Below are 27,105 nucleotides of genomic sequence, written 5' to 3'. Positions count from 1 at the left end.
CTCTGCCCACTAGATGCCAGTCGTGCCTTCTCTCCCCAGATCCCTCCCCTGCTTGTGGCAGCCAAAAATGTCTCCAGACATTGTCAGATGTCCTTTAGGAGGCAAAATTGCCACTCTCCCCAGGTTGAAAACTGCTGTTCTACTCTAACTCTAACCCATCTTTATAATGATTATATAATAATGTGTTATTAAATAACTCAGAAATATCTTTTAATGGCTAAATATATCTTATTGAATATTAAATAAGTGCTATGCCTAAAATAGTACTTTTGATTATTTTATAAAGAAAAATTTACATTTGAGAATTTGAAACAATCAGGTTCTTTGAAATCTACCCCCTTGGTGTACTTTAGATATCCAAGTAAACTTCATCAATGAAATAATAAGCAGGGGCTGTTTTATATCGCAAAGACTATTAACTTCCTCCTTTAAAATGTGTTGTTACTTTTCACTTGGTATACTTTAGAAGACAAAAATGAAGGAGACTTGTGTCAGTAAAAGATTTAACAGTGAAAGAGTTTATTTGATTACTGTATATAGACATGGCCTAAGTTACAATCAAATAAAGTAAAAGTGCATGCATATATATCTGAAAATAAAAATAATTCATTAGTCAAATTTTTTAAAATTCAGAATTCTTTTATTTTCCTAAAATACCTAGTACATCAATATTTACTAAGGCTTTGGTTTTGATTTTGCTTCTTTTAAAATATATACTTAAATATATATTAAAAGCAAGTATTTTGCTATTTCTACCTACATCATTCACCAAATACCTACTCTTATGTTACCTACTTTAGGAAAGATATAAAAATTATGGTCTGCATTCCTGAGAAAATTATTTTAGAAACAAGTCATATATACACAAAAGCCCTAAGAATAAGAAAAGATAGTGTAAAGCAACGAATAAGATAGTTCACATAATTCACATTAAATAAAAACGTATAACTACAATACACACACCAAAGTTAAGGAAGATAGTAAAATTCATTTAATAGGCATGTTACATATAAACAATTTGTCACAAACTTTGCAGTTTAAGAGTCCACATGAAAAATCACAGTATGCATAGGATAGAAGCAATGCATATGGGACAAAAACATCCTAGAGATGTTTAGGCTGTCAAGCTTTTACATCCCCCAAATCTTTTTAGGGTTTGGGACAAAAAAAAAAAATTGGTCAAAAACAAATATTCTATCCCTGTGGTTTTGACTTATTTCTTCTTACCAAAACAAACAAACGAAAACCAAAACCAAGGCCAAAAAACCCCACCATAATTTCCTACACATTCCATAAAATTTTAAATTAATGGTATTTGGTTTATAGTTATTGAGAACTGTTTTACTCTCTACTATAAAAACAGAATTAAAAACACATCTGGCTAAATAAATCCAAAAGAGAACAGTGGATTTTGTTGGGTTTATAGACAATGATATGTATTTAAGTGACCATACATTCTTAATCTTTTCCTTGGGTGCAATTTGGAAGTAATCTGCCTTTTAATAACCTACATGGTTGCAATCCAAGTGAGTAGCATCACAACAAAATTACCTAGGACACACATGTTGCTTAGGGCTGCAACGTTACCATGGTTACTACCAGATCAAACATCTCAGGAAAGCAGAGCCACTAAAGTCTTTCACCTTGCAGAAATTTAGCACTTTTGATAGGTTCTGAGCCTTCATTTTCCTTCATTTGGGGGCTTTTCCAATTGGTCTTGTGTTGTTTCTTCATCTTTCTTTTTCACATCTAAAAAAATAAATAATTTTCATTCATATATGTAATATATTAAGATATATTTTGTATGATACTGGAATAAAACCGCTGGTTTTTCCTTTATGAACCCTAGCCATTTTCTACTTGATTAAGACATACTTTGCCATCAGTCTGGACATGGACACTACACAAAGAAAGCTCAGACCCCAGCTTTTTGTTTTTATTAGCATTTGGAAACCATTAATCTTTAAACCCTTAATAATATCTGTATTTAGCTAATTAAAAAGAGAACAGGCCTTAAATATACTTATTTATAGCTCTGTTAATAAAACGTTGTCTATGCCATCTACCTCTGTAACTGGGTTTCCTTTTGTGTATTCTTCAACATCTGGTGTTACGTATTGATTGTATTTTTAACACCTGAAGTTTCTTAGTTGTTGCCTTTGACTTTATTCCAAAATGATTTCAAGAAACATATAAAAATAGTAACAATATTCTTTCAGATAATGGTCTCTCTAGTGACCAGAATAAAATGATGAAGACTACTAACTCTCCTGCAGTATATTTGTTCTCTTTTCCTTAACTAAGTTATGTCAACATGTATTTTGGTTTTTGTGTGTGTGTTTATAAACTCTAATTAGGCCTTTTATATTAACAAGTAACTTCTCTCCCTCATTAGTTGAGGATGGCCCTTCAACAACTACACATGTCCTGATAAGCATACAGTAGTCCCCCCTTACCCATAGTTTCACTTCCTCTGGTTTTAGTTACCATGGTCCAAAAATATTAAATGAAAATTTCAGATATAAACATTTCATAAGTTTTAAATTGCACATTGTGCTGAGTAATGTGATGAACTCTCAGGCCATCCTGCTTCATTCCCCCTGGGACCTGAGTTATCCTTTGTCCAGTCCTCAGGCTGTATTCAGTCCCGCCTGTTAGTCACATGTAGCCGTCCTGGTTATCAGGTTGACTGTTGCTGTACCACAGTGCTTGTGTTCAAGTAACCCTTATTTTACTTAAAATGGACCCAAAGACATGCACATAATTTTTATTCCAGTATATTGTTGTAATTGTTTTATTTTATGATTAGCAGTTGTCGATAATCTCTTACTTGTGCGTAATTTATAAATCAAACTTTACCAAAGGTATGTATGTATAAGAGAAAACATGGTATATATAGGGTTTGGTAATATTTGTGGTTTGGGGCATCTACTGGGGGTCTTAGAACATACCCCCTGTGGATAAGGGGAACTACTGTATATAACATTTTCAAACTTAAAAAGCCAAAAACATTATACATATTTTATTTCTTTTATTTTTCTTTCTTCCATCTTTTCATTCATCTCATGTATATACTTTTTTTAAAAGATTTTTTAATTTAGTTTTAGAGAGAGAAGAAGGGGGAAGGGGGAGAGAGAGAGAAACATCGATGTGAAGGTGAAACATCAATCAGCTGCCTCCTGATCTAGCCCCCAACCTGGGCATGTGCCCTGACCAGGAATTGAACCGGCAATGTTTCAGTGCATAGGACAGCGCCCAACCAATTGAGCCACACTGGCTGGGGATTATGTGTATACTTTTTTACTTTTACTTGTAATGTCCCATATGAGAAATGCAATGACCTTTGGAAAAAGGTGAGGTAACTATGGGATCTGACCACAGTCCTTGGCCTAACAATGATATATTTATTTCATAAGAATTAAACCAGGAACATTTGTAACTTTACCAGGTAATAAATAACCTCCCGAGGCAAATAACCTCTGGAGCTCACATGAATGGGGTAGATGTGCAGAAGCTTCTAGCTCTCTCTTGCCTCATTGCCACCAGGAATAAATTTCTATACACGGAGTCCACCCTGACATCTAAGGTGGGATGATCCAGTAATTTCACTTCTGGGAATATATCCGAAGAAACCCGAAACACTGTTTTGGAAGAATATATGCACCCCTATGTTCACTGCAGTGTTATGTACAACAGCCAAGATCTGGAAGCAGCTGAAGCACCCATCAGTAGGTGAGTGAATAAAAAAGCTGTGGGACATTTACACCATGGAATACTATGTGGCCGTAAAAAAGAAGGGAATCTTGCCTTTTGCAACAGCATGGATGGACCTGGAGAGCATTATACTAAGTGAAATAAGTCAGTCACAAAAAGACAAGTGCCAAGTAATTTCACTTATATGTGGAATCTAATGAACAAAATAAACTAACAAAATAGAAACAGAATCATAGACACAGAGAACATATAGAGACAGCTATATGTCCCTCAGAGGGGAGGAGGGTTGGGTGGCTGGGTGAAAAAGGTGAAGGGATTAAAAAGAAGAAAAACCCCACACATAGACACAGACTACAGTGTGGTAAAAGCCAGAGGCAAAGAGGGGTGGGAGGAGGCAGGAGAGGGTAGAGGGGGAAACAGATGGCGGTAGAGACAGACTTGACTTTGGGTGACGAGCGCAAGATGCAGTATGCAAATGATGTTATAGAATTGTGCACTTGAAACCTGCATGGTTTTATTAGCCAGTGTCACCCCAATGAATTCAATAAATAAATAAAATGGGGCACAAGTATTTTGGTAAAGACCTGGAACTGAAATTATCTTTAACCTCTTTGAATGTTTTTAAATGAAGTGATTTTTTAAAACCTTTATCGAATTATCATTATATTTATTTTCAGAAAGCTTAAGTTCTGTATAATCTATGAACTGTGTGTAAGCCATGGGGAGAAAGAACCAGGATTTTCCTTCATTGACTTGAAAGCTCTCCTTTTTTTCTTAATTCAACTACTGGTTGAAGAATGATCACCTTTCATACAAATTCCTTAAAGATCTCATCTCTAGTTGATAATAAACTTCCTCTAAGATAAATAGCTAAGTTTATAGATTACTGAAGTTTAGCAGAAGCTTCCAAAGTGATTTGTTAGTGGGTGGCAGAAGAAAAATTAGGTTATTTCTGAGTACTTCTCAATAAATTTGTGTTAGTTCATTGAGGGAAAGGATAATATCTGTTCACCTCTTATTCCCAATCACCAGCACTGTGCATGACAATGAATAAGTCCAAGGAATAAGTAAATGTTCAGTTTCCACATACACGCCAGGAGATAAAAGATGAAGTTGTCCTCTATCGGAGAGCCTGAGAGATCTACTTAGCCTCAAACAAAAGCTGAAAGGTTTTCGTGAACAGTAAGAAAGAAAAAGTACTTAAACAGGGAGACTGTTCCACAGGAAAGAATCGATTGAGAAGTGCTCCTGATTTTAAGAGAATTTTACTGTTACCTTCCTTTATGGAGAGGGCCTCCAGTTTGAGGGGCAACTCGGAAGTTTCGCCTGTCACAGCTGACCCCTGGATGTCGGGGATGGCATTCCGGCGGCCTGCCCTTGCCGAAGATGCAAAATTGGTGACCGAAGGCTCCACATCAGTCATTTCTGGCAAATCTGTCCTCATAGCAACATCTACAAATAGAATGTGCAGGTGAAAAAGATGAGCCTATTCTGAGGTAAATGTTCCCAACGGCGGCTGAAAGGCAGGGCTTCATCACAAACACAACAGGCTTGGGAACCTAATCACCGATCACACCCTGCATCTGTCTACTGTTCTGATGCTGGAGTTTTATTTGCACAATCGCTGAACAGAGCAGGAAGTTCTCAGTGTGGGCCAGACTGCTATAAATAACCCGAGCCACAAGAGCCATTGGGATGTTTTAGGGTGCAGCAATTCGTGCCTTTTGTTCTGCTTTTCTATGGACAGATCAGCCAAAGAGGGCTGGGAGGGAAGTGAACACTGACTTGTTTGGCCACTCCCGTACAGACTCTGCCTGCCAGTGTTTGCTCTGGGTACTTGCTCAGTCTGAAACCAAATCACTATAATTTGTGAGCAGCAAACAAAACACATGCTGCTCCCACTCTTCAGAAATACGAAATTCAACTTTATGTCAAAGGCTTTCCCCCTCAGTGACAGCTGTGCCCTTCTATCTGCTCTCTTCTCAGACCTAACTTTCAATGCCGCATGTTCATGTTGGGGAGAGTAGGACCAGTTTTACCTTTTCCTGCCTTCAGGTGGACATGGTAATTACTAGTGTTTTCCTAAAGCATCCTTTATCTTCCCAGCAACTGTCTGTCTCTATGAAAAAGATTCTCAAGAGATCACTCACTATATAGGGAGGGAGGCAGTAGATGGTGCATATTCTAAAACTCTTTCATATGATATTTTCTTTCTTTTTTTTATCTTTAAAAAAAAATTTTTAATTACAGTTGATGTACAATAATATATTAGTTTCAGGCTTACAACCACATGACTAGATATTTATATAACTTATGAAGTGATCAGCCCGATAAATCTAGTACCCATCTGACACCATACATAGTACAATATTATTGACTGTATTCCCTGTGCTGTGCTTTGCATCCCCATGACTATTCTGTCACTACAATTTGTACTTCTTAATCCCTTCACCTTTTTCACCCAGCCCCCCAATACCCCTCCCCTCTGGCAACTGTCAAAATGTTCTCTGTATCACATGATGCTAACGAATCTTTCCTGAGAAGTCAACACTGAACAGCATGTCAAACGCAGCAGGAGCAGGCACAAGCATTTATTGAGAAGCTATTAAGTATTAGGCTCTCAGAGGGGCATTGAGAGTACAGAGGAATGACATATTCTCTGTTTTTAGGGGACCTGCATTCTCAAAGGGAAGAAAGAAGGTTTACATGCAATGACAGATAATAACATAACACAGAGTGTGCTGAGTGTCAACCGAAGGATGGAGATAATCATCACTGTGGCACTTGAGGGCAGAAATACGTGAACCTTGGCCTACATACGCAAAGCCAATTAAACTTCTCTCAAAAGGAGCCCTTTCCAATCAGTTAACTTCAATTCAGGAAATGCTAAAAATGAAGGGAAATAGTCACAAAACATGTGCATTTGATATTAAAAATGTAACTCTTTTGGTCCATAGCACTCAGATATGCACATTGAGCTTAGTGTTGGCCTGAGGATTCCTGGAGTATTCTAGGTTTCTTCTCCAGATATTTTCATCTTTCTAGGAATTATGGAAAATTTGAGGACACTGCTAGATTTTAAGACACAATTTTGAAATCAATTAGACTTCTAGCTGTTTAATATTTGCTAACTATCTGGGCTTGATAGTCAGTACAGGTTAATGTAAAGAGCACTGGACTATTAGTAAAAAAGAACATTACAGGCTTACAAGGTGATATTGGTTAATTCATTTAATTTCTCTGAGTCGCTATTTAAAAAACAGCCTTAACTGATTCACAGAATTCTTGTGGAAAACTAATGAGATAAGGGATATAAAAACTCTTTGTAACTATAAAACCATATGGTTGATTATTGGCGTCATTGTTCATGTCTCACTAAGTTTTATTCACAGTACCACTCTCCTATGTATCCCTTTTGATCCCAACAAGAAATATCTTCCTCCTAGAAGACCTCTTAAGTTTTCTAAGAAGGAAGCCAGCATTTATTCAACACTGCATGAACATTTTCATGTCTATTATTCTCATTTAAATCTCCCAATAATCCTAGGAGGCAGTAAGGAATCCCCCTCACTATGTGGATGTGGAAACTGGGGCTCAGGGAAGTTAAGTGACTTATTTAGGGCTGCACAGCTGCTAATCTAGCATCCAGTTTCAGTTTACTCTGAAAGCAAGGTGACGTAGACTACCACAAAATTAACTTTCCAAATCTCTGAGATATGTATAAATAGCCACACAACAGCTACTTTAGATCTTGCCCTTCAATACTTTTTAAATAGGGAAATATTTAAATATATGTTTAATAAATATTTAATATATGTTTATCTTGTGACAACCTCCATTCTACATGAATTTCAACTAGAGATCTCTTCTCTACTTGTGAGATCACTACCCTGTGAGAAGTACCTGACACCAGTGTGGAAACAGGCCCCATTTGCAGGCCTCTACTCTTTTTTTAGCCAATTCACATCACATCAGCAGCCATGGCCATGATCAAATGTTTATTTCTGTGAAACATCTTCCTGTGTAACTACAAATAAATTAACTATGCTAAGCTTGGAGGAGCAGCTCCATGCATACCTTGATTACTACTGGCCTGACACTCCCAAATCTTAAAATTGAAGGTAACAGATACAAAAAATTATTATATGCTATATGATTTGTTAAATAAAATTGGTAAACTTTTTCAGCAAGATGGGATGTGTTAAAGAAGTATCGAGTTAGCATTTGTACATGAAAGAAAGTTTCCAAAATGTGGCCTATAGAATAGGTCATCAACATGGAAGGAGAGATTCTGGGCCCCAAGTTTATTACAAGGTTTCTTTGTTGCTGGCTGCTGTTTTGGAAGTTTTTGCTTTTGCCTTCAGTATTTTTCTAAATTAGCTCTTTTTTATGGATTGGTGTTAGGAAACAAGCTCATCACGAAACTAAATTTTGTCCAAGTTAACTCATTAACTACCCCTTTAAGTTAAAAACTAGAACTAGATATGTAGGGAGGCCAAGCAACAGGCCACTTTTCTCTGGAGCTTTGCTTGGTCATTTCCCAGCTCTCGCTCGCACCATCTTCATTTCAGGGCCGGCGGTAACTGAGTGCCCAGGATGTCATGCTCCACAAACGAGCAACTCACCCAGCAAGCCCCACAGGGCCACGGGGAGAAGACGCTCGCTACGCTGGAAAGTCGCCTGCCCTTCCCGACAGAATGTGTCTGCGATTTAGGGGTCTCCAGCAGCAGCATTTGGCCCATGGGGTGATTCTAACTGGGCTCTTCCCATTGCAAGGAGGTTTAGCGCAGCACTGGAAATAATCCACAAGCCCATGAAGGGAAAAAAGGTGGAAAAGGCTGCATATATTATATTATCAGCTGTTGAAAGAAACGCATTGCTTAGATCTACTTACGGGATGTGTCCATGACACACTGTGAAACAAGTTTAAAAAGTAATATTTACAGTGTACATGTGCGTAGGGGGCGGAGTCATGAATATCATGTAATTTCAACTTTGTAGAAAGAATAAAAATCCTAGATGGGGCTGTGAGAACAAGGAGAATATTAACCATTTTTTGGTACCGCCTTACATATTTTAACTGGTAATAATGAGCATATGTTACTTTTGTAATTTCAAAGAACTAAAACATATTCACCTGGCAAAATTATAAATACACAGATATTCTAGCACAGGAAGGTTCTAAAAATACCATTTTGGCAATACCAAAAATAGCACATCTCTAACTACAAGCCTCTTGTCCTCTAAAGAGTCATCTTACTTGTCTGTTATTATTCTATGCAACAATAATTGCCTATGCTTGATTTTTTAAAGGGACGATGAATATATTATATATGAGAATTGCTCCCTTCAAATGCTTTGTAACATCTAAAATAGTATATAACCTATAGAAAGATGAAATGCTGCTGAGAAAAACATGAGAGAGATAACTTGCAGGTTCTTTGAATTTTCTGGGCTTAAAAAGCTAACCGTGTTTGTTTGCTAACCAAGGCAGATGACGCACTAGCAGTTCTTCCTTTTCTCTCTTCTACAGATTAGCAGAGAAATTTGGATGAGTTCTGCTTTGTCAACTGTGGCTGCTTACAGGAGCTGAAACCATTTGGACATTTGGAGATTTCGCAGGAGTCCTGGAATGCCCACAGCAAGGTAATGTGATTTACATCGCCTGGGACAAACTTCCATCTCTATTGAAAACACATAAATTTCAGGATGCCGTAACAAAACCGTTCTGAGGGCATATATACATACATTCCAGCATCTCTGCAGTCTATGAAATATTGAAAATGCAACGGAAGCACCACTGAAGATAAAGATGTTTAAGCTAATTGGAGCACTGGAGGAATGTATATATATATATTTTTAAAAATCACTAGTCAGCTCTCAGTGGGCTCAAAAGAGCCTTCTAAGAAAAGCGTATGTTATTAAGTTATAAGCATACTTATAGACAGAAGGTTTTGCAAGCTCTTTTCTTCCCAACCATGAGAGTCCATCCTTTTAGTTCACACTCATTCTTTTCTGAAGCTTTCTTACTTGAAGCCAAGCCTGCAAGGAGGTGGGTACCTCTTTTCTGCTCTCTGGATTCATATTATACACCCCATCTCCCACAGTGAAACCACTACTTATTCTGCGTGTAGGACTTGACATAAACTTCACTAAATTAGTTCTCTGGTAGCATGAGTCAGGCTATCTGGAAAACCACTTAAAGTAACAAGAAGGAAGAATATGCATTTTGGAAAGTTAGTGTTCCTCCTGCCAAAAGACATAGTGAAAGAGATAGAGACATACACTGGTCTCAGCTGATAACTGTCTCTCCATACCTTGTGCTAGATTTCTTTATTTCTCTGCCTACAGATCATTCTTTTGTATGATATTCTCTTTGGAACAAACAAACCTCTTCCAAACAAAAAACTATGACAATTGCCTCTTACTACAGACCAACAGAAACAGATAATTATTTACTTATCCAGTTAACATTTATCGAGCTCCTACTAAATTATTCAGTGCCAGGCCCTGTGCTAGGCTCACAAGCTACCGAGAGGAGCCCACAGTCTGGTGAGATCAAACACATTCTGATCTTTTCAGAGACCTTTCTTGAACTCAAATTCTATTCTACCCAAATCAAGTAAAAGTATCCGCTCTAAAATGTGCATCCTTTAACACATCTCTTCACTTAGGTATCGAGGTCATTGTAGGCTACACAGAATGTGTATATATGTACAAAAATTTTTTTTTTTTTCTTACATGGAGACCTTCCTTTTTTTCAGAATTCCTCCATATATGGTATTGCTATGCTTCGAGTATAAACCAAAGGAAATTCTACCTTTTTTCTGTTGACACACATATTTCTTTTCATGCTTAGGTTCTTGCTTGATAATGATTTAAACAGATCCCTCAACATATAATTGGTAGGCATGGCGGTGCTGTTAATCACAGGAAATTTTTGACAGAATAAACCTATACAATTCAAAATGCAAAGCCTATTGATTTCCCCATAATCTTCCAGGTAAAGTACTGAACAAATCTGAATACCCTCCCCGCACAATGACACTTGTTATACTAAGATAGGGCCACTCAGAATAATAATATGGACTGATGTGAATAAAGATAAAAAAAATTAACTGCACTAAATCATGTAACCTCTTTAAATGTGGGGGTCACATTTGACTGGCCATCCCACTCTTTTTAGTTTCCTGCTAGAAAAACTTATTTAGTAAACACCCTCCGTAAAGATTTGTTGGCAGTTAGGCTGTTCTAGGGCTTCCCTGGACCTTTTGCAATTTCCCAAAAGGACCATAAAACTTTTCCCATTATTTCAGGATTTTAAATTTGAAAGGACCCGGTAGTGCAACCTTCCAGATCCTAATCCTTAAGGGATGCATTAACATAGCTCAGCCAGTTTGCGTCAAAGTCTTTCCTAAATTCCCACAGTTCTTTCTGCCATTAGCATGACTCTCCCTGCTCAATCTCCAAAACAGCTTTCCCCACTTGTTAGTACATTATCTTGGGGGGGGGGGGGGCAGTGTTTGTGTGTGTGTGTTGTGTGTAGTGGGTGGTATCCAGGATACAGTGTGTTATTTTCAATTTTCTTTTAAATGAACGTAATTCTAAATGGTTATAAGCCATAGCAGAGAGCCTCCTTCCCATCTTACCTCTTACACAGTTTTGCCCTTTCACCCTCCACTTTTCAGTCCCACCTTTCTGAGGGGTCAGAGGGAGAGGGCACAGCATGGAGCAGGAGTCATTCCCCCCCTCCCCGCCCCGCAAAGCCTTCCTGTTTGGGAATGTTCCTTCCCTCTCATTTATTTCTCACACTATCCTTTCCAATCAGTGGCTCAAATATCGTGTGTTCTCATTTTATTAAGCTCCTGGAGTTTAAGAAAAGAAGTATCTGGATTCAACTCAAAAAATATTTAACACCAACTCTGTGCAAAACACTGTGGAATGAGCTAGTCAGCGAGGCCTTGCCCCGCCTCAGCTGGAGAGCGGGGAGGCTGCGGGCTCCTGGGGCGGGAAGGGGCGGTTAATTCCAGGGGACAGGGCTGGGGGGCTCCTCGGGGCGGGAAGGGGCGGTTAATTCCAGGGGGCAGGGCTGGGCCCTGCCCAGAGCACACAGCACCGCCGGGCCGGGCGCGAGCAGGCACACTAGGGGAGACACTGCTCTCAGACCCCCACTTCTCATCTTGCCCTTTCCAACCGTTTTGGACACAGTGTTCCTAGACTTCAAAAGATTCTCCAAGCTCACCAAGGCCAAGAACGGAATGCGTACTAGCGAGAAAATGATACAGCTCTGAGGCTCCTATGGTTTGCTTGACCCTCAGCCCGTCTGCGCAGTGGGTGTGGAAGCAAGACCTGGGACGTCGGTTCCTTTCTTCAGGAGGCTGTGGCTTTCCAATGACATCAGTAGGAAGGAGAGAAGGGAAGTTAACGCTGACCAGTGTGGTCACACTAGGAATGTCTCTGTCTGGTACATGGACTTTATATTCATATGTAACAGAATGGCAGAATGAAGCTATATCTAAAATGTAACATTATATTTTACAGTAAACTGTTTTTAAAAAACTGTATGTCCCAACACCATACATAGTTACCACAATGTTTGGTGTCCTGTATGGTGTCAGGTGACTACTAGACTTATTGGGGTGATCACTTGGAGTTATATAAATGTTTTATACCTGAAACTAACATAAGATTGTATGTCAACTATAATGAGAAAATAATTTTGAAAAAGCTGTATGTTCCGCTTCATCACTATCTCTTTGCACTAAGCATGACTTCAGGTTCCTTTCAAAGCCTCCTTGGCATTTGGACTTGCATATATTGAAGAAAAGTTTTCAAGTGACGGGTTCAAAGCCGAGCTTTGAGCAATGACATTATTGAACAACGTTAACACAGCTTTGGGACGACAGCGCTTAAGTTAGTCCTCATGTGTGTTAAACAGTCTATATGGAGCAACAGAAAGTCTGGTTGACTAAAAGTGAACATTCCTGAAGTTGAATCTTGCATTGCATTCTAACAGATTTGTGACTCCCAATAAGATTTCTCTGCTAATTAAGTTCCACACTTATCCAAAGTAAAATTAACGTTACCTATTTTACTACCTTGCAACCAAACAAACTAATGGATATAAATGTGCTTGGTTAACAACCACACAAATGGAATGTGTTTGGAAATCAGTCATATTAATTTATAGGCACTATAATAGATTATCATTATGAACATCAATTATCTTCTTAAATTCTGGTGTTGATGTGTCTTAAGAGATAGCCTCTGATGTGAGTTATAAAGACAAAAATAGGTTAACAAAGAAACACTGCTAGAAACTTGGTGTTCAAGAAAAAAAAAGAGAGCATTAAAAAAAAATCATTTACAATCACCCCACCACACATACACAACACAAACTTGGCTACCTCTCTGCAACACCTGTTCCAGAGAAGACACCTGTCAGGAAGACTGCATCTCCCTGCATGCTCATCAGAGTTTCTTCCTAAAGGTGAACCTTCCACATACTGTGAGCAAGGAACCATAGTTAAGTATTTAACAGTTAAAATGGGATTAAAAGTCTCAATTTCTTCATGATGCCTGAGAAACAATTCTTAATCTGAGTAATAACATAATGACATGATATAGTGGGGAAAGAAGGGTCACAGAACTTGTGAGAGAACGCTGCTTTCTCAGCGAGGCTCACCCTTACCACCCCACTTAAAATAGTGCCTCCTCCCTGTAGTTCCTGATCCCATTTACCTTGCTCTGCTTTCCCCCAGGACTTAGTAGCTTCAACACACATAACTGACTATGACTGCACTTGCTGTTTACCGCCTGTGCCCCTCCACAAAGCAGAGGTTCCTGTAGGTTGTTTCACTGACGTATTCATTCATTGCATTAAAAGCCAAGCCTGGCACTCACTCGGCAGGTAATCCATAAAATGGGTTTGATGAATGAAACAGTCATTGTTCCATTTTCCTTTTTCAAAACCAATTCCTTTCTGTTTGCATATGAAAGTAATATAAGCTCGTTGTTGGGGGGAGGGGGGAAAGACAATCCCAAAAGGCGTAAGGAAGAAAAAAATCAATTGCCTTATATCTCATTCCCCAGTGACAGCACTGGCATCATTCTGGTGCATATCCTTCCAGAGTTATTTCAGTGCTCACACATGCAAGTCTATCACATAGTTATCTTACATGTACATATTTCAAAGCTAGATCATATTTATTTGCTATCATTTCATATCTTAAAAATACAATCTTTTTCAGACCAAGGTAATTCTAAATTTTAAATGCAAGTTTTGAAAACAAATTTTCTAGAAAGCTAAATATTTCGGGGTGTATACCAACTGTACACACATAGCCAAAGGTCAAACGCAATGGCAGACGTAAGGGACATGGCTGGGGACTGAAGTCATTCACAAACCTTTCCTTAGCTAAATTAGATAAAGTAGGAACACACAAAACCGTGTTCCCACTTTAAAAGTTCCAGTAATGTCTTTTTTCTTCTACTTTATTAATTTAAAGAAAAATTCTTTGAAGTCCCTTTTTGAATGAATTTAATTTTCATCATTTTTTTTCTGAGAAAAGGAGGGAAATGATCGAGCCTTTCAAGCTCTGATTTGTTTTCTAAGATCTCTTTAGTACTTTATTTTCCTTTGCAGCGGAAGAAATCATTTTAGAGTTTCATCAAGCACAAAATTCAATCAAAATAGCAGTAGCAAAAATTTTAAAGTTGTTTTGAGGTTTTTCTGGGTCATATAGGCAAAAATATTCCCAACCATTGAAGAGAAAAGCCATACCATTGAAATATTTTTGTTCAGCAAATTATGTACATTGGTATTAACCTACAATTAAGTTAATTGAAGTAAAATTATTGATATGCATGCATTTACCTTTTACAAATTCCTTTTGTAAAAATAAGAAATTCTGTTATTGCATTTATTTACTATTACATAAGTTGCATAGAAAAAGGAGACACTTGTAATAAAAATGCTATCTAAAACATATTCAAGAGATATAAAATATTAAAAAAAGTTCAAATATGCACAGAAAAACATGGTAAGGGGAATATACCAACATTTTAACAGTAGTTCTTTCTTCGTAGAGTTATTAGAAATTATTTTTATTTCTATTTTCTTCCCTGACCTTTATTGTTTTCCAAATTTCTATAACAAAGATTTTTACATATAAAAATAGCATAACTATGTGTTGAGTACATACTGTTTAAGCACTTTAATGAGAATTAGCTCTTGTGATTCTGCACTGTGGGGAATTCATTACTATCTTCATTTTAAAGATGAGGAAACTGAGGATCATAAAAATGAAATGGTTTGGCTAACGCAACCCAGTCAGCAAGTGACAGAGATGTGGCCAGAACCCATTTTGTCCATTCTCATTAATTACCCCTTCTATTGTACCTCACCAAATATCTGTTGGAAAAGACTCAAATTTTATTCAACTAATTTTTATTAGCTCTACTATATCCTTTCACTCTGCCAGATAATATAGTGCCAAATAAGACTAAACACTGTGATGGACACTGTAGGAAGACACAAAATTGTGTGGCCCAATTGTACAAATGAAATATGTGCATATTAAAGGAAGTGTAAAAATAGAAGTCAACATATGATACATTCAAACAAGTATTATAAATGAAAAATGTTATAAAAATGTAGGAGTTACTGAATTTGGGGGCAATTAAGAAAGACTTCGCAGAAGCTGTAGAACACATATTAATATTTGGAAGGGATTTACACAGGTAAGAAAGAAAATGAAAAGGTTTGCCAAGCCAGAAAAATACCTTAAGCTAAACCATTAAAATGGGAGTGTAAAAGCAAGTTCCAGATAAAGGAAAAGGAAACATCTGACTATAATAGTGTTATGCCATATAGAGTTGGAAAAATAAGTTTGGACCATAGTCATAACTACAATCCAAGTTGCAAAGAAAATGAATGCTATTAAAAATAAGATTGGCTGTGGCTGGGTGGCTCAGTTGGTTGGAGTGTTGTCTCATACACCAAAAAAAAAAAAAAAAGCTGCGGACTTGATTCCAATCAGGGCACATAACTAGGTTGCGGGTTTGATCCCCAGTTGGGGCACTTATAGGAGGCAACTAATTAATGTTTCTCTCCCACACTGATGCTTCTCTCTTTCTCTCTCTCCCTTTTGCTCTCTCTAAAATCAATTAAAAGAACACATCCTCAGGTGGGGATTATAAAAAATAAAAATGAGATTGTACTTCTTCCTGTGAGCACTGGGGAACCATGGAAATTTCTAACTCACATAATAAAGATATGTATAATATGAACTGTCTGAAAAGAGAACTGATGTGATCTCCTGTTTCTCAGGCCTTCAGACTTGACACAGAATTATATTATTGGCTCTCCTGTGTCTCCAGCTTGCTGATTGCAGATCTTGGGACTTTTTAACTTCCACAATAGCTTGAGCAATTCCTTATGGTAGATAAATACATATTCCATTGGTTCTTTTTCTCTGGAGAACCCTGACTAATACACTGAGATATAACTGTCATTCTTTAAGGTTTATAGAATCTTTTTTTCTGCTATATTTCGAGGATTTAATATCTTTGGTGATTCTGAATGTCATTACAAGGTGCCTAAATGCCTTCTGTGGTTTTTTTTCCTTCTTAGTATTTGTTAGGATTCCTAAGTTTGAGACTTAATCAATTCTGGAAAACTCTCAGGTATTATTTCCTTGAATATTACTTTCCATCTTCCCTCTAATATTTCATTGGAAATTCCAATTAGACATATGAGATAAATACTCTCATTCTATTGACCAGGTCTTTCAACCTTTCTTTCACATTTTCCTTCTCTTTTGTCCTTCTGTACTGCATTGTGAGTAATGTCTTCAGCTCTATCTTCCTGTTCACTAGTTCTCTCTCCTTCTCTGTTTAATCTGATCCATAAGGCATACACCAAGTTTTAATTTCTAATTATATTTTTCATTTCTAGACAATCTGGCTCTTTTTCAAATCTGCCTCTTTGTATTATAGTATCTTATTCTTTAGTCATACATAATTAAAATACTCTCATTTATTCTTTTCATATATATTAAGCCTATGTTTGTAAATTTTGTACAATTCCAACATCTTTATAGTCTGATTCTGTTGTTTATTGTTTCTGTAAAATCTCTCTCATGGTGGCTTATTTCCTTGCATGTTTTACGATTTTGGATTGTGAGCTTTTGTTTTTTTAAAACTTCCTTAAAGTTACCTGAGATCTGAGCTAAAGTGTTTTCCTCTACAGGAGCTGAATTTGCCTCTATTGGGTGTCGGGGATCAGTACCAAATTGGTTAGCTTTAAGTTCTCAAACACAATTTCAAACATTTGAGGTTCTACTTCTGGTAATAAATGATGAGTAAAGTTTTTTCTCCCTTTTCTATGCAAAGAAAGGCCAAGACTGGCAAGTATCCTTGCTGTTTTTCTTTGAAGGTTAGGGTTTTGCCATATTACCCTTTGGCTAAATACATCACTCTTCAGCAGTCTAAGTCTTATGCTGGGGACTCAATCTGATTCCCTGCCTTGAGTGAGTTCTAAGTTTCTTCCCTTATCCCAAGAACATAACTCTTTAAAACAGAACTTCTGAGACACTATGGAACTCAGGGAAGTATCTGAGGCAGCGCTCACCTGCCTCCAGATTTGTGATTTCTTGTTGTTCTGGGTTTATGAAGCATTCTCTTAGTTATTTGCCAATATGGACATTCATTTCAAAGAGTTTTGAAAATACATTATCCTACATTTTAGTGTGTTAGCGGACATTAAGCCTTCCATAATGCCAGAAAAGGAAGTTCTAGCTAAGGCTCAATAATTTTGTAGCCAAGTAATAACAAGATATCCATTTTCTTCAGTCACCAAAAACAATGTGCAATAAAATATAATTGCATTATTCTTTAACAGAACTTACTTTAACTCAGAGACCCATTTTTCCTTCATAGCAAAAAACTCTTATGATTCAAAGTAAAATCACTTTCACAATAATCCACAGGATTCATTCCTCTATGTAGAATAAGGCTTAAAATTAAGGTTCAATATTATATGTTGCCCTGACATCTAGTAAAATTGGGAGTGTTTCAAAAGTTCCCTCTCTACTCTGCTCCCATGGATAAGTATCCTAGCCAAACAACCCCCTTTTAATCAAAGGGATCAGGCACAGTTCCTGCTTATTCCTGAGCAGTGGTTTTCAGTTCCTTGCCAGCCTGTGGAAATATTCAAACAAGCCAATCACATCCTCTTGTGGGAACCAGGAGGCACCACACCCTCTTGTTACTACGTAGTTTGCCTTCCACAACCCTTGGTTATTTACTCTGTTCCTGAGTACAATCCCCATGTGAGCCTGCGTGATCTATGGCATCTTCCCTGGACTGGTAATATATGTGGCTAGTAAACTGCTGTCAATCTCATGAGTCCAGTGTCAAGTGTTGTGTGTTTAGCCAACGCCATATCCCCAGGGCAGGAACCTCTCCCTCACCAACAGGGTCAATAGGAGCCAATAAAAACCACTGGTGTCACAAACCACATGACACTCTCAACCAGGAACAAGGTCACCTGGTCAGCTTTAACTAACTGCTCTTGGCTAACTTAACTGGTTTTGTGATACGGTGAAGGCTGCCTGACGTGGAACCACTAATTGCTGGCAAGCTTGAGCTACATCCTGTGTTGTATTCTATTGTCTTTGTCAGCCATTGCCATCTCTTTCCACCCTAAAACCCTCTTGTCCCCAAGGCAAGAACGGTTGTTATCTGATATTCCCTGGCATAACCTGGTGCTCTCAGGTTTAGCCTGTTTGGCAGGTGGTCTCTGAGGCTCCCACTTGTAAAGGCAGTGAAAACACAGTGACTTAACCAGTCAGAGCTTCAGTCCTGCTAACCAAGGGTTAGGTTAGGTCACTGCATCTAGCCTGGTGACCATCACTGGCTGCCTGGGGAAGCTATACAGACATTGTTTGTATTTGTGCACCTTTGGAACAGGCCCAGAGGACAGTCCTTTGTGAGTCTAATGGGAAAAAAGGAGCTACCCGTAGAGAATTAAGCACGACATCCCAGTTGCTGTTTTTCACGCAAGGGTAATGACCTTGCTGATCTCCTGTGCTGCTGCTTCCCTTGCTGCTGTTGCTTGCGCTGTCCTGACCCCCAAGGGTATGCGGGTGCACATCCATGGTGGCCTGTGGCCCAGGGGCTGATGAAAACAAAAAGGGTAGGGGGAGGAAGGAGCATTTGGTACTCAACTTGCTCTCCTGATGCAAATTCCACAGTCAGTGCACCTAAGCTTTGCTCAGTACTGCTGCTTCCCAGCACACTAAAGAGCTAACCTTGCAATCATTTGTCTATGGCCTCCATCCAAGCTTTAGACAAAATGAGTTTACTGGATATGGACCCTGATCCCAGAAAGACTGGCATTCCCTAGAGGAAGAGGCTGCCATCTATAAGAGAGGCTACCAAGCTCCTGAACCTTTTCCCATAAACACCCAGAAGGTCTTCACCACAGGTGATTGTGCAGAGAGAAACTAAAAAGTGTAACTTTATATGGCTAGAAGCCCCAAATATTCTCAGGGAATCTATACAGAGAGGGGAAAAAAGGGAGACTACATGAAAGAAAAGGTGGGGCTATAGTGGAGGATGGTATTGATCCATTAGGCCTGGGTGGTAGGCCCAGCATGTTTCCCCTACACCGCTCTGCTATCTATGTCTCCATTGCAACAAAGGTCTTAAACCTTCAGTACTATAGGGGAACATGGAACCTTATGGCACCATTAAGAGGTTAATTAAACCTGACTTAAACCTTATAAATCAACCATTGGTATGCTAGAGACGTTTAACGCTGATAATACTGATTTGAGGTTCTCTGGAGGAAGAAAATTATAAATATGATAGGGATAGAAAGGCTACCTCCCCCTCCCCCACCCACCACAAGTATATCCAGTGACCAAAAACAATAGCAAGATTAAGAAGAAAAAAAAGAAAGAAAGAAAAGAAAGAAGGCTGGATATAGGGAGGGAAACCCAACAAACAACAACTTAAACAAATGCCCATAACTTGACCCAAATGGAAATCTAAAATTTACTAAAAAATATGTATACAGCAAACAATGAAGGAATACTAATTATCTTTATTGCCTCTACAACATAGACTCTGAATTAACTTTAGTATCTGTTAAAATTCACAATTGTCAAACCTTCATGGCCTTAACTAATACTAAGGCCAAAATTATAGTTATATCAGGGGATCCCACTGTATTTAAGCATGGCATCCCCCATAATGGGGAGTTTACTTAGGGGGATTACTGAATAGGAGACAAATAGGTATACCCCACTTTAATGATCAGAACTCTTGTATTGCTTAAATTACCCATGGTTATGGCACTCATCGCCCTAAAATATCCTACAGTGGGCATGAACGCTCTGACCTAATAAAAAATAAATAAAAAATAAATTAAGTCTCTGACACAAATTGGCTTGACAAAATATGACACCTCCTTTTCCCTCATTAAAATAGGTTAAAATAGTTAACATGACTCGGTGCAATTTAAAACAGGTTCTTCGAGGATTATTTGTTATATAACGTAATGTGTGAAGGGTGATTAACCCCACTGTTTCTCCATTTTACAGCCCCGTCAAGCCTGTTCTTAAAAATCAGTGGTGCCCCATAGTGGACTGCTGCAACCTTAACACTGTGGTCCTATCCCATTAAGGGCTTTACACCCAATAACTTAATTACTGAAATTGCTGACTCCATCCAATCAGCAACTGGTAAATATTTTGCTACTTCAGATTTGGCTAATATGTTCTGTTCAATGCCTACCTATTTTTAATAGCCTCTCAGCCACAGTTTGCCTTTATCACTGAAGGTACACACACATTTACAAGGATACCCACAGAATCTGAGGGTCAACATAACTGGCACACTTCAATCAACAATTGGCGCCGTCTGCACATTTTTACAAATTCTTAGGCCATTACCTGAGAGTTGTCCTCTTTAGGGTAAAGAACTCTGGGAATCTCTTGCCTCACAGATACCCCAAATATAAATCAAGGTAACATATTTCCCTAAATATACTATGGCCAGAACACAAGGAGCTCCCCTTTGGAGTTCTAGATACTACTGATAGTGGCCAATGCACTCATCTTACTTCTCAGAATACACTGTGCTGGGCTCTTGAAGAAGGCATTCGATCAAACTTCTACCTCCCCTGGAGGCCCCAGGTAGGCACCTCCAAGCAGCCAGTTTAATTGAGAGGCTTGATGGGCTCCTCAAACAACTCCTATTTAAGTCACAAAGTGGAATATTTGTGCCCACCCCCTGGGGATACCCATTTCCTACACCAATGTCACACAGATCTCTCAACTGCCTTTATTGGCTATAAATGGGGACACTTCTAAAGTTCATATTTTTGACAACCACCTCATTGTGTAGCCCTCTCCCTCCTGGTCAAGTGCCTACTCTGCTCCCTAAAAGTCTCAGTCATCTATTTAAACTGATGTCAAGATCTCAAGGGGTCAATAGTGGCATAAGGCCAAAATAAAGGATTGGTATTTTTGTGGTACCTTGCCATTTGATAAAATAAGCCCTGAATGGTATAACCCAAGTTTTCCCCACTCGGAGAGTGTCCCTTAGCCACACAGCTCTCCTTATCAAAGGCGCCAGGCCCAATTCCTGCTTACCCCTGGGTAGCAGGTTTCGGTTCCCTGCCTGCCTGTAGAATTACTTAAACAAGCCAATCGTATTCTCCCACAGGAACCAAGGTGCACCCCACTCTCTTGATACTAAAGTCTATCTCCCATAGCCCTGGTTGTTCCCAAGTACAGCCCCTGCTTGGGCCTGCATGGGGTCCCCCTCCCCAAGGCTGTGAGTGTCCATGACTAATAAATTGCTGTCAATCTCATCTGACCTCACCTGTCCAGTGTCAGATGCCGTGCATCCTCATAACGCTAGGCTGGGAATCCCTCCTTCATCAGCGGGGTGAATGGGAGACAATTAAAACACCCTGCCACCAATACTACTTACCTTTCTCTCCGGAAAGGGAGCCTTAAGTAAAGAGAGGACCAAGCATTAGGTTTGCACATGCCCTGTGTCCAATGAATTGCAACGAGGGTTGTTCTCTTTCATTGTGCACTGGGATCCGCTGCTGTCTCAGGTACAACCATAACCTCAAGTAGAGGCATGTGTATCTGCATCATCTTTGTTACAACTCTGGAATATTTAGGGTCCATGGTCTATTTAAATCACTCTTTGCCCTTCCTGAGGTCATTTCAGTCACCTTCCTGCACTCCTCTGAGGGCCTGGGAACTCCTGCAGCATCACTCTGGCCCATCTGCTGAGGCACTTTTCCTCACCAGTGTTTCTCTTTCTAGGGTTGTACTAGACATGGATCTTCTTTAGGATGCTCGGTTTCCCTGGGAATTAAGGCACAGTCCTCTCTACACTTGGATTTCCTAACCCCATTCAGATGTCTATTGTTTAATACCTCTCCGTGAACCAGGGTCCTGGGCACCTTCCCAGAGACTTAGACAATGCCTGGGGCCTCATCACATTTTGATTTCTACTCCCACCAGCTAGTCAATATTCAGTTCTCTTCCAGACACATAAAACTACTTCCTTTGCCATCATATGCTTCTTTCCCACTCTAAGATTTGTTCTCAGTTCTCCAGTCTCAGATAGCTCACAAATCTTTTCTCTCAAAAAGTCAGGATATTTCCAGAGACAACTTTGACTTTCAAGACTATGGCTCTTTGTTCGCATTTAAAAAAAATCAATCAGAAACTCACGCTAACGTTTGTTGCAGATTATGGGTACCATTCTTCAGCGAAGAGTATCTATAGAAAGCATTAAAGGGAGTTGTAAAAGGATAAAAATATCGTAGTTGATAATTAAAATAATTATCTATCTTATTATCTATGCACATTTTAAAAGCTACTTTTAATTGAGCTCTTACTTAGCTAAGTAGTACACTTGTTTTATATGCATTATTTTTTTATTTAACCCTTACCACAAACATCAGAGATACAAGGTAAGGGGGATTATCTCCGTAATTCAAATGAGATGGCAAATTAAGTCTTCCAGATATTAGGAACTTGCTCTTAATTAGGATTTAAGCCCTGTTATGTGTGATTTCAAATCATGGGATTTTAATAATTTCATTACCTTTCCTCCCTTCTAGAGTCATGGACACTTATAAATTTAGAAGAGATTAAAACAGTATAAAAATACCTAGGTATAAATTTAGGGACCCAGAAGCCACCTAAAACTCACCTACTATGACATCTACCATATGTATGAATCACTTCAGCAACAATATTTTCTTTCTTTGAATCACATATTCTTCATGGTGTTGAACCAAACTCAAAATATTGCTCAAGCACCCTAGCTGGTTTGGCTCTGTGGTTAGAGCGTCAGCACTCGGACTGAGGGGTCAGGGCCTGGGCGGGAGACGGCCCACTGATGTGTCTCTCACACTGATGTTCTCTCTCTCTCTCTTTCTCTCTCTCTCTTTCTCTCTCACACACACACACACACACACACACTCTCTGAAAAGAGATGGAAGAAGAATCCTCAGGCAAATCTTTGAGCAAAAATACATATTGCTCAAGCATTTATCTAATATTGAAACTTTAATTAAATTTTGAATCTTAAAGATGAAGATCATAAGATTAAAATAATATGTACAACTTTCAATAAAAATTACTTTTTGATTTTTTTATAATTCTCATTAACTGTTATATAATATATATAGTATAACTATATAATCTGTGAACACACACATTTAGATGGCTTAAAATTCTTTCATGGAAGACCATAGAAACAAAGTCCTATTGCTGGTGGTAAAATCTTATCTATAATTTAATTATGGATATTTTCAGGTATGTTAGTTTAACCTTCCAACTTACCTGCAATTACATGACAATTAGCATTGAAAATAGTTAAGTCAATATAAACTTTTGTTTAAAGATTCTAGGATTTTTTTGGTTTAATTTTAGACTTTACCGCTGAATTTTATCTTTGTAGTTTTTTGTTAAAATATGAAAATAAGTTTGCATTTAATGGAAAGGCATTTTCTGATAACAAAGGAGAGAAGGCCCCAAGAATGCAGCAAAGGAAACCCACTATTAGATTCTCTGGAGGTAACTGATAGCTGACTGCACTGTATTTACCATACCATTTAGTCATTTTTATACAGTAAGACAAATAAATATGCATTTTACTGTAAAATTTTGAACCTTCCCCTTGGAAGCTATAATTACAATTTGGTGACCTTCTCCAGGCTGCCCTAGCTATGTACACGTTGTCCAAATGTCCTTTTAGCTCAGTAGCTGCTAAATGATCAGGCACTCAGCTTCATCCATCTGCTCTAACGGTGACCTCCTTCAAATTTTTTTTTATAAGCTTTGAATATTTTCTTTTTATAGCTTTGCCAACATAATCATATTACATCCTGACACCAGGCAGTGTAAATTAATTCCTCTCCTGTCTTATGAGCCACACTACAGAGAACTAGATTTTTCACCTTAACACTTGATTAAAATGTGGAAAGGAGAAGACAAAAATGTGAGGTCTCTGGAAAAATTTATCTCACCTTTGTCAGCCTAGAGACTAACAGAGTGAATTTAAAGCACATTACCTCTTCCAATGATTTTTAAAAAATCTTAATGGAGGAGGAGAGGAATAGAGAAAGAGTGAGCAAGGGTGCGTAAAAAGCCTATAATCCTCCCAGGTGAACTAGAGCAGCGTTTCCCAAACTTGCCTGCTCATAGGCTCACCTGGGAATGCCGTTAACAATAGACTCCTACTGCTTTACCTGGAGCCTTCGATTCAGTGTGTCTGCACCATATGTATTTCAAGTATCCTAGGAAATTCTTGTTCTCACACAAGTTTGACAACTGAATTAGAGTAAAAGTTAGGTCAGATTCTCCTCCATCTTTCTCTAATAATATACTGGGGGGGAAAACATAAAACCATAAATTATGCTGCTTCAGGGTCTAACAGTATGTATCACCTGAAAGAATAAACTACTTACTAGTAGTTTTAGCAAAGTAAACCAATACACACAGTCTTGGAGATCTACTCATCCAATTTCAGATCTTTTTAAAAATTTCCTTGTAGAAATTAAACGAATTACAAAACTAACCTTGTCCAAACCTGTTCTATCAGGACATATACTGATGGCCCTGGACCCTTTCACCTTTCACTCTGATAGCCAACCCTGAAGTTCACCACTAAATCAGTTCAACATGTTGTTCACTAAATATTTTTATGTGTGTGACTTATTCTAGCCCCCCACCACCCGAATACCATACCTACTGAGAAGCAAGAACAAATAGCTTCTAAGTGCAGACAGTGGACAGTAGGTGTTCAGTGAGTGCTTTCTGAGTAAACTTCATATCGATCTGACTGTGCAGTCCACATCATTTGCAGATCCTGTCTGTGTGGATAGGAAACTTATGTTACTGAACTTGATAAAAGAGCTCTGTTATTTTAAGCGAATAACCTAAGTTGGCAGTATGTCTGAACGAAGAAAGACCTTTCAAGTCATCCTGCCACTCTTCCCCATGCCACATCAGATTTTTCATTGTTATCCTTTGATATTTGATTAAGGATGCCTAAGAATGTTAGTTGGAAAAATTCTCCCAAATCCATCATAATTAAAATAACTGAAGAGGTTATTGAAGTTATTGTAATGAATACACCTAAACCATAAGTCTTAAAAGTGAATATATATATATTTAAATTAAGTTTATTGGAGTGGCATTGGTTAACAAAATTATGTTTCAAGTGTACAATTCTATTCTACATCATCTGTACATTGCATTGTGTGTAGTAAATAAATCAATAAAATAGGAACTAAAGAGGAAAGTAGTGATCCTAGCATATTCTAATTCATTTATAAGTATTTAAAAGTCAATTTGATTCACTTTTAATGCTTATGGATTAGGTGTATTCAATACAATAACCTCAAAACTTGGGATTTCCATAGCTAGATGAATAAAAATTACTAAAAAAAGATCTTATTTGCATTAAAAAGTGTGAGCTTAAAGAAAAATCTAATCAGTATGTTCATGATAGCTCTTGTTTCATTTGAATGAAGAGTGCTCTGGTTCAAGTTACTCTTGTGTCACCTGGCAGTTATCCTTGGGTCTTTCAGTCTGAAGGGAGTTGACTCATAAATTCCAAGCTACATATTACACCTCAGAGTACTGGCATTTGGGGATCGGCAGGGAAGCAATAATAGTCGTACATCACAGGGTCCAGAGAGAGGAGCATTCTGGCACTTTCAGAAGCCTCTATTTTGGGTGTGGAAATAAAAAAAAAGTGACACAAATGTTCATGGTTTTCTTGTTTTTCTTTTTACCTATTTGTGTGTGTTGCTTTACTAAGCAAATCCTCAGTGGAGCATGGAGAGGAAGCAGAGATGCCTATCTCCTGTGACCTTGAATAGCCTCTGTATTTTAAAGTATTAATTGCCAAGATTAAAATTCAAAACCTGTTTTCCAGTAAACTGTAAGTGAGAAGGCTTTCTATAGTCTGAAACACCATGTTCCCTTGATGTATTTTTTTTTAATGTCTTTATTGATTTTAGAGAGAGGAAGGGATAGAGGGAGAGAGAGAGAAACATCAGTGATGAGAGAGTCACTGATCGGCCGCCTCCTGCACGCCCCCGGCTGGGGATCGAGCCCACAGCCCAGACATGTGCCCTGACCAGGAATCGAACCAGGATCTCCTGGATCCTAGGTCAATGCTCAACTGCTGAGCCACGCCCGGCAGGGCCCCTTGATGTATTTTTAATTTAAGATAAGCTGGTCCAGCCATAGCAGGATATTTTCACTGAGCATTGTTTTTGTAAGCGTTTGTTCTACTGAGGCCACGTAGAGTGGCTATTTTGCTGCAGTGTTTATGCATGAGGTAAACTCTTCTGAACCGAAGAATCTGCCCTTTCTTTTAATCCTCTCTATGTTTTGCCTCCACATTATTTGGGAAACATATGTTGAGCATGCTCATCTCTCTTTCTCATATACATAGTAGAAACTGTATCTACAAATAGAATTTTTAGTCTTTTTAAAACTGCAATTTTAAATTATTACCTGTACTCTGGCACAATCTCTCCCTATAATTTATTTTAGTGGTGGCTTCCATTTTTTAAATTAATGATAGTGATGGAAACATGATTCAGCTCCTAACACAATCACTATCTATAACTGGCGGCCAGTGACTAAACTTTCATAACACATTTTTAATGACCTGTGAAGTTCAGTAGCTGGGTGAAGATTAATAAGGGTGTTTTCTGAATTTAAAAATATGACAAATATTTTTATTTATTATTTTCTTTTTAATTAAATTTATTGGGGTGACACTGGTTAATAAAATTATATAAGCTTCAGATATACAGTTCTACAATAT

At 38.2% G+C, this 27,105-nt stretch overlaps 1 protein-coding gene across 8 annotated transcripts in view; it reads right to left on the bottom strand.

Moving 5' to 3' along the window:
* Window positions 1-490: 490 nt before the first annotated feature.
* Window positions 491-27,105, bottom strand: part of PKIB (cAMP-dependent protein kinase inhibitor beta) — a 77,645-nt gene continuing 51,030 nt past the window's right edge. For 3 of the 8 annotated variants that reach the window (XM_081140237.1, XM_081140233.1, XM_081140234.1), the window contains exons 2-3: window positions 4,990-5,166; window positions 493-1,749 (exon numbers count right to left, since the gene is read on the bottom strand). In XM_081140237.1, the coding sequence (XP_080996363.1) occupies window positions 1,682-1,749; window positions 4,990-5,158 (237 nt within the window). In that variant the 5' untranslated portion in view covers window positions 5,159-5,166 and the 3' untranslated portion in view covers window positions 493-1,681. Of the gene's footprint in view, window positions 1,750-4,989; window positions 5,167-18,734; window positions 18,896-25,007; window positions 25,133-27,105 lie in introns of those variants that run through there. The other 5 variants (XM_081140231.1, XM_081140238.1, XM_081140232.1 and 2 more) reach the window with 5 other exon arrangements.

This window comes from Miniopterus schreibersii (assembly GCF_964146895.1).
Source record: "Miniopterus schreibersii genome assembly, chromosome: 6".
In the NCBI taxonomy this organism is placed as follows: domain Eukaryota; kingdom Metazoa; phylum Chordata; class Mammalia; order Chiroptera; family Miniopteridae; genus Miniopterus; species Miniopterus schreibersii.
This window is presented reverse-complemented; position numbering and strand designations above follow the sequence as displayed.